The 9,154-nt window shown below is 29.6% G+C and overlaps 2 protein-coding genes across 2 annotated transcripts; one reads left to right on the top strand and one right to left on the bottom strand.

Moving 5' to 3' along the window:
* Positions 1–3,678: 3,678 nt before the first annotated feature.
* Positions 3,679–4,742, top strand: LOC124940343 (VQ motif-containing protein 4-like). The gene has a single exon (XM_047480856.1). The coding sequence runs from the start codon at positions 3,916–3,918 to the stop codon at positions 4,546–4,548; it is 633 nt and encodes a 210-aa protein (XP_047336812.1). The 5' UTR covers positions 3,679–3,915; the 3' UTR covers positions 4,549–4,742.
* Positions 4,743–8,235: 3,493 nt separating this feature from the next.
* LOC124939013 (protein RALF-like 4) lies at positions 8,236–8,646 on the bottom strand. The gene has a single exon (XM_047479531.1). It carries the CDS (start codon positions 8,644–8,646, stop codon positions 8,236–8,238), a length of 411 nt encoding a protein of 136 aa, XP_047335487.1.
* Positions 8,647–9,154: the final 508 nt, after the last annotated feature.

Raw genomic sequence — 9,154 nt, 5'->3', positions numbered from 1 at the left:
ATAGGAGGTTTATTTGTGTTAAGTTCTGTTGACCGGTCTAATTTTATCTAACAAAAGATATAAGGAAAAACGTGTTATTTAACAGACTATCAAGTCGTGTGCCGTCGTTGATATTATAACTTATGAGCGACGGCGGTAGTATAATATTGTCGCTGATAAATGTTCCAAAAATGTGGTGGGAAAACCTGAATTATTATTAGGGACGGCGTTACTTTGTCGTCGTTGATATTATAACTTATTAGGGACAAAGTAAAGACGTTACTTTGTCGTCGCTGATAAAATTATCAAGGACGACGTTACTTTGTCGTCCTTGATACTATATATTATCAGCAACGACGATATCATAATGTTGTCGTTGATAATATATAGTATCAGAGACGACGTTACTTTGACGTCGCTGATAATAATTATCAGCGACGGCGATAACATAATTTCGTCGCTGATAATATATAGTATCAAGGATGGCGTTACTTTGTCATCGCTGATAATAATTATCAGGGATGACGTTACTTTTCCACCGCTGATAATAATTATCAGGGACGATGTTACTTTGTCGTCCCTAATAATTTTTATCAGCGACGGTTCTTTGGTCGCTGTCACTAATAAAAATTTCAGCGATAACGTTGTTTTGCCGTTGCTGATATTAGTCACTAATGACCATTTTCCACTAGTCGTAGGTAGATTACCAATTTCTAGTTCTTGACACTGAGAATGACAAACTCTTTCGTTCACCTCAAGCTCCACTTCCTACTTGAACCAGTTGATTCAGCTATTACCAGACTAAAAAATGACTTTATGTGGCATTGTAAATCATAACTTAAACCTAGTTTCTTCTCTAGATAAAAACATAGTTATCCAAAAATCGGAGATTGTAGTTTGATTTGAAGCCTTCTTCCTCGCATAATTCAGTTAAGTCTCTTTTATTTCAATTTCTTTTAAATTATTGTCATCATTTTCTTATCAAAAATTGGCTTATTTTAAAGTTTATACTTCATATAGTTCATGACAATAGTTTGATATTGGATTCTATTGGAAAAATACCAACAAATGCAATACCAAATTCTTCAAGTGTACAATCTCAAACTGCAAGGTCTCATTGTAGAGAAGACTTAGTAATAATTGCGAAACAATTTTTTGAATTTTGACTATTATTATAAACAATTTGATTAATTTTGTTATTTTTGAATTATTTTATTATTATATGAAATCCACTAGTTGAACCAGTAACTCAGTGACTCATTCCTTTCATCGGGTTCTTGATCGATCCGGGTTTCAAAACTATTAATTAAACGCAATGTCACAAATTTATTGACATATAGTTTTATAGTTTTTTTTTTGTTAAATGTAAATATAAAATTAACTTTATTAACTTAATTAGTTAAAGTCTTGTACTTATAATTAATAAATAAATGACTCGTGTCTTGACTTATAGTTAAACATTATTATAAATATAATTTTTAAATTTAACCGATTTAAATTTCTTGGATAGATGAACACGCAAATTAAAATTCCGACTGGTCGTTATCACAAAATGAATCGCCCTTTACAAAGCGAGAATATGATGATGGTTTGTATTTAAATCTTATTATATATTTATATATAGATTTGGAACAAAATTTTAAGAATGAAACCCAATGAAAACAAGCTAGATCGTGTGTAGTATTTTGGCCTGCTTTTGTCTTTAGTTATGTATTTTCATTCACAGTGATAAAGTCTAAATCATCATATAATTTATATTTTATTTAATTAATTTTATTTAACTTTATAAAATTTATCTTATACTTTGCACGTTGCATTCTTTCAATAAAAAAAAATACATTATGACCAAAAAAATAAAAAGTATTATAAATATTACACAATATATTTAAAAATATCATTTATAAACTAGCTTCACACACAAAAAAAAATCTTAAAAGTTAGGGACATATTATAGTAACAATAATACTCAATCTAATTAATATATATATATATATATATATTATTTTTTATATTATGTTTATAATTTCACTAAATTTGACTATAAAAACTTTAACCATCACACTACTTAAAATTATTAATTTATATTTATAATTATATATATATATATATTAATTGACATGTGAAGTGATTTTACACTATGTTGATTTACAAATTATATATACTCATTTATAGTCACATAACAAAAAAAAAGAAATTAAAAATTAAATATTATAATATATATACATTAGACAATGGTAGAACCTCACATAAAAATCTAACATGACAAATTTAATGAGATTTTTTTTTTTCATTTTTAGTAATTTGTGACAAATATTTGAATAAAGGATTGATAATTATTATTTTAATATCTGAAATTCAATTTTAAAATAAAGTGAAAGGTTAATTTTGTGTAAATATCCTATCATGGATTAATTGAATTGCTTGAAAAATTAATGATTGATAGAAGAGCATGAGACAATAAAATAAGACTTCATTAAGATTGACCTAAACATGTTAGCCATTGTGATTACAATGGATCAAAATTGCTGTTATTTAAATAAGCCCAATCAAACATGTTTCTCAAAAAGAAAATAATAATAAATAATAATAATAATAATAATAAAAAATAATAATAATAATAATAATAATTGTAATTGGACAGCAAATAAGGGCTGTGAAGTCAATGGCCTAATGTATAGAGAAATTGAAAGTGGCACTCCTTCTGCCCCCAACTTTATGATGAAGACAGTGATGATATTGATTAAGATAAATGCTCTTTATTTTCTTCTTTCATTTCCATTTTTACCCTCCAAAACATTTGATATGACATTTTCTTTGTTTGGATGTTAAAGTTATTTGAATTATAACTGAAGAATTTAATATTCTCATTTATAACTTTTAAATGGGAGTATATGAATACATAATTTATCATATATGAGAGTAAAAATTAAGGTATTAAGTATATTTATCAGAGTCAAGGTAGGGTATGACAGAATCACCTCTTTTGCACCCTCACAAAATTGTGTAATGATTAAAAGAAAAATATTATTTTACCCTTCCTTGTAAAACACACATTAGGCACGGTCACAAAGGACTTGAAGTTAGACATCATGTACATGAATTTATATGCTACATTTTTTCCAAAAATTAATAATTAACCAGAAAAATTAGTTAGTAATAGCGTTATAGACGGTTCAGTCAAATAGTTGAAGTCGGTTTGAAAAAATCTGAAACAGTCGATTTCGGTTTATTAGTCGCTTTGATTTGGTCGATTATAAAATATGTTCGGTCGGTTTAATCGACACGATCAGTTTTATCCTTCGAATAGTTAAAAACTTAATTATTAAAAAAATTATATATTAATTATAACTTTATCCAAAATATATTTATTTTTAAAATTTCAATTATGATTGGTCGGTCGACTTGTCTGTTTGACCACCATTAAACCCGACAAATCAAACCATTGGGTTGGATTGAGTTGGGTTGGGTCCGGGTTTCCATACTTGACCTAATATTATGTTTTGATTGAGTCTGGTTGTTTAGTTTAGATCGATTCGATTGATTTAGACGGTTAGATCGATTTTACTTATTTAAACCTCTTTCACATTATTTATAAAAACAAGAAAATGGTAAATATGTCATAATACAAAAAAAAAATTAAATTCAGTCCAAACAAGACCCCCACACCACCAACCCCTATCTATCTATATCTAGAGAGAAAGACAGATCAAGTCTTTTGTGGTTCAAGTGTGCAACAATACAAAAGCAACCTCAAACATAGCCTTGTTTTTCACTCATCTACTGCCAGTCTGCCACTACTACTTTTCTTTTTCTTTTCTCTCCTATACTCCTCCGCCATAACCACCCAAAAAGAGAAAAAGAGACGACCCATCTCTCTCTCTCTCTAGGTAGGGGAAGGACGGACAAACGAACGAAACCCAGCTTCGTTTTCCGTCAATGGAGATCCCCAGAAGACTAGAAGAGACTCAATCGGTCATTGATTCACCCAATAACAATGGACTAATCATGCAAATTCAAACCCCTCCTCTAACCCCAACAACTTTCGTTCAAGCCGATACTTCCTCATTCAAACAAGTCGTACAAATACTCACCGGATCTTCAGAAACCACATCTAAACAACAAGCCGCCGGACGTCCCAACAACTCAGATCCGCCTCCTTTCAGAAACTACAACATACCCCCAATCAAAAAAGACCAAAAGAAACAAGGGTTCAAGCTTTACGAGAGAAGGAACAGTCTTAAGATGATCAGTCCTCTAATTCCGAATCTGGGTCACAATTCCTCTGGATATTCACCTCGGAAACATCTTCCATTTCCGGAGATCCTTTCACCCAGTATGCTTGATTTCCCTTCGCTAGCTTTAAGCCCAGTGACGCCACTAATTGAAGATCCGTTTAATAAGTCTTCTCCTTCGTTGGGTAGTTCGTCGGAGGAAGATAGAGCTATTGCGGAAAAGGGTTTTTATCTGCACCCATCTCCGAGGACGATGACTCCAAGAGATTCTGAACCTCGACTATTGCCTCTGTTTCCGGTCACTTCTCCCCGTGTTTCTGGATCTACTTCTCGTTGATTCAGGGTTTTCATGCCCTGAGAAACAAACAGAGAAGAATCAATAGAGGGGTGTTTGATGGCTTTGAGAGATATTCGAAAGGTATCACCATTATCAATCTTTGCTTAAATCACTTCCCATGTATGTAATTGACTCAATTTGACCCATCTTCACAAATTATCAATTCAGAACCCTCTTTTTTCTTGTCTTTTTTTTGGGTTCTTGTCTGGTTTATTAGATGGGATCTGATGAAAATGAAACCATTTTCATCTCCCAGTTATATGAATTGTTGTTCTTTAGATTCTGTTTGCAAAACTTGACTAGACAATCAATCTGATTAACAAAGAATAAAAATAAAGGTCATTCAAAATCTGTGTTTATTTTTTCAAATCATAGGCATATGAACATATTAATCTGAAGATATGGTGTTGATCTAGTTTTCTATTTTTTGTTCTGATCTTTAATGGTGTCTTACACAATGTTCTCCAAATCATAAGATCCATTCATATCCCCTCAAAGAGTAGGGCAAATGAAGATACTGGTCAATAATGGAATTAGTTAAGTATTAATTTGGTCAAATTTCTTATGTTTATGCAAGTTACATTAATTGTAGGCCATCTACATTTACAACTGCCTTGATTATAAAAGGAAACAATTAATTATGCATGATTTAGCCACACCAATCTAATGATTTCTTTATTGAGTCTTACTATTTGTATTAACAAAACTGAATAGTCAATGAAATGAAGTGATTCATGTTCCTTTCTAGCCTGGATGAGCATTTCTCTTCTAATGATTTTGACTATCCATTCATTTCTTTCTATTTGATGAGTTTGGTGTAGTTTTGTGGTGCTATCATTGTCCTTTTTGTGTTCACTTTTGTGGGTATATGATTCTTTGTTTAACACAAGGATGATTCTTTGGCATGAATCATTTGTAAGTTGGTAATCAGGAGTGAGTATCTTGAACTCTTACTTCTCATAGAGGAGGTGAATCTTCAATATCGACTTACTGAGATATGGAGTATAACAATGTGAGATAGTGTTACATTACCATGTTAGAGGAAGTTTCAAGATTGAAATGTGAGACTTTGTGGAACAAAAACGCGTCCATCCAAAATGTCATTATTTGGATGGATTGTGTAGTGGGGTGGAATATTAACCGAGGATAGGCTTAGAAGAAGTATTGTGTCATATTTGTCATAGGTCTGAGATGACACCTACTTTAATGTTCTTTCGCGTTTAGAATTTATGGCTTACAATAAGTGTTCCAATCCCAATTATAGCTGTTTGGTGAACTATTTAACTTCGAGAGTAAATAACGAACTTTTGAAACGAGAAAATAAAGTTAATCTAAATCATTCTCGTTGAGATGTGAGTTGAAGTGACAAACGTGATTTTTAAGAGATCAAAATTTACGAGTTCAATTTTCATTTATACGTTTTTAAATTGGAGTTAAGGTTATTAATGCTTGTTTCATATTAAAATAAAATAGAAATAAGAAAGAATATTATTGATTTGTGATTTTCAAAGGATATGTTTCTAAAATATATTAAACCATTTTTATACTTATATGAGACAAATTAAAAAGTGGATAAAATTTGGGTGGTCAATTAAATAAAAAACATGGGACCAACTTTTTGAAAAATTAAAAGAAGATTGATCATGATTGGTTTTGGAAGCCAATGTGGTTATTTTAAAAAGAGGGGATGACCTTCCACTATCAGGTTACTGGTACTAGATTTTTTAAATATATACCCAATTGGGTGATATTTGAAATATCATTGCCAATATATATATATATATATATATTATTGATTTTATCTGAGTTTATTTTTGTGGGTAAAAACCATAGTTCTCTTTAAATTAGAGCATTTTTAGTTCAAATTGAATTCAAAAATTTTAATTTCTTACCTAACATCTTTTATTATTAGACTTACCTTGTGGGTTAAGTTGTTATGTTAATTCATATGCAATTGTAATTGAGTGACTTAAACAAATAAGGTAAATCAAATATATATATATATATATATATATATATATATATATATATATATATATATATATATATATATATTACAATTGTTTTCTTCCCTCAGATATTATCAGAATTATTAACTCAATAAATTTGTAACGAATGAAATGTGAATGTGGAATGGTATCTAACATACCAAATAAATTGAAATGAATAAATTTAATCAAACAAACACTATATGGGTCATTTTCAAGTTATAGTCGTCATGTTCTTATTTTTTAATGTTTTGGGTGGTTGTAAGTTGTAACTTTTTGACTTCCGAGCCTTGTTCAAGGGAATAAATAATTAAAATATATAAGAAAATGCAGTACCATAAATTGTATCTGCCTTGTTTGGTTTTGGAATATTTAATTAAACAAAAATTATCTCTACAATAAGTAGGGATGACAATGGGTACCTGATACCTAATGTTCGGGTTTGAGTATTTTTTATCGGGGTCAGGGTTGGGATGGAGAGCGAAAATAATTACCCGATCGGGTCAGGGATGAGAGTGTGCAAAACTCAAATCCGATCCTCGAAAAATTAATATTAGAGAAATTACTTAAGTGACCCTCAAATTACTTCGATTGCATACTTTTAACCTTTAAATTATTTTTTGAAACAAATCATCCTAAACTTTTAGAAAATGTCTCTAATGCCCTTCTGTCAATTGTTATGTTAAACCTATCTGCTTTACTTAAATATTATATATATTATCTTTATTCCTTAATTTTTATTTATATATATTTATTTAATCTCTTATATATATAATATATATTTATTTATTTATTATTATTTATTAAATGTCTTGTATATATAATATAATTATTTAATAAGTATGTAATTAGATCCAAATTTAAATGATAAATTATTAATATTTAAAAAAATAAATTATTTTGTCATATATAAATAATATGAACTTATGTTATGAAATATTATGTATTCTCCTACATAAATTTATAAATATATTACATTTTTACATTTATATTCTAATCTCTTGAGAGTAATTATATTAAGGTCATAAACAATACTGTGATCTCATTCCTATTTTCGATTATAGTTTTCCTTTGTCAGCTTTTTTATTTTTGTTTGCTATTTATTTTGTTGCTTTCGATGCTTATTTAAAAGAAAATCCATAAGCTTTTTCAATAAAATGAATTAGGTTTGTGACAAATTATTTTCAACACTAATTTCCAATGTAACTAAATCATCAAAGTCTTAATACTCATTTTATTACTTCTTTGATTAAAGATTGTAAACTCCAAAGAAAATGAAGTTGTTGTCAATTGTCAATCCGATTTATTAAATGTTTATTCTTTAACTACTTATTTTTACAAGTTGGATCTTGTTTAAGTATGAAACTAATAGAATGCAAATTTAACCCAAAATCAATTTGCAATCTAATTATGTTTAGGATATTCCTACAATTTTTATGCATCTTCTCTGAACCTTTTCTTCTTCTTTTTTTCAATAAAAAAACTCCTAATTAGCAAAAAAAAAAAAAAAAATCACAAACCTCTTGCATTCATGTCGGTTTGATTATTGATTAACATCTGTTTAAGAACGAGATCAGAGTACATGGAATTAACTAAACCGGGTTTATTTAAGATACTATTATCAAGAGGAGAATGATATTATATGATCATAGTATTCCTAATACTAGTAACATTGTGTTTGATGGCTTAAGAAACAATATTATTTAGGGTATCTAGCACAATTGGTGACGTGAATGCAAGGCCTATGGTAAGGATTGACGTGACTCCGAGTCCTCCTATCGCAACCATAGTAGGATTGGCCTGTAAAAGGGCATGGAACTTTATCCTTTGCCATTAACTTATAGCTTATGTACCTTATACGCCCACTTACAATATTCATCTCAATAGGTTCTGAACGCGTTGCTGATCCAATATCAATTATGGATTCCTCGTTATCATGCATCATTTCTTTTATCAAATCATTTGTCCCAACTCTCGATAGACTAGTCAAACCCCATCTAGCCGCGTTAAACATTAGGTCGGTTGTTGTTGCCTCCACTTTCACGACGCCTATTGCAATTGTCAAGGCCAATGATGCCATAACAAGTGTTGCATAAACATTCATGGCCATAGCTAAGAAAACAAAATGTGATAGAAAGTTGGTTGGAATATGAGGTGTGAATTATGTAGTGTGAATTTAAAGTGGCATTTAAGCCAACGTTACATTGCATATTTGAGAGTTTCTAGCAATTTATTTTTTTTTCTCTAAAAACAGTTACAGTTTGCTTAATGAACATTAATTCTTTAGTTTTATGTATTAAATGCTTTTAGGAATTTAAACTTTATTTTGGCAATTTAGACACTCAACTTGTTCAATTTGCAAGTTGGTTTGACATTAATGTGTATGACTGATTCTTAATAAAAAAAATATAAGTTTTCTATTAAATAAAAGAACTTGTAATTCATTAATTTGTTATATTGTTCTATTTTTTTTCCTACCCCTTAACTATTCTGCCAATGTTGTCAATTCCCATAATACTAATAATACTAATGTATATAGTTGACAATCTATTTCTATTTTTTCTCCGACTTCTTTAGTCGACCGTCTTTGGGGCATTCTCTCTCCCTTGGGAGATGTG

This window comes from Impatiens glandulifera, chromosome 5 (genome assembly GCF_907164915.1).
Source record: "Impatiens glandulifera chromosome 5, dImpGla2.1, whole genome shotgun sequence".
Lineage (NCBI taxonomy): Eukaryota > Viridiplantae > Streptophyta > Magnoliopsida > Ericales > Balsaminaceae > Impatiens > Impatiens glandulifera.
This window is presented reverse-complemented; position numbering and strand designations above follow the sequence as displayed.

Coding starts and splice junctions, on each gene's coding strand:
- LOC124940343 (XM_047480856.1), top strand. CDS start 3,916: ATGGAGATCCCCAGAAGACTAGAAGAGACTCAATCGGTCATTGATTCA.
- LOC124939013 (XM_047479531.1), bottom strand. CDS start 8,646: ATGGCCATGAATGTTTATGCAACACTTGTTATGGCATCATTGGCCTTG.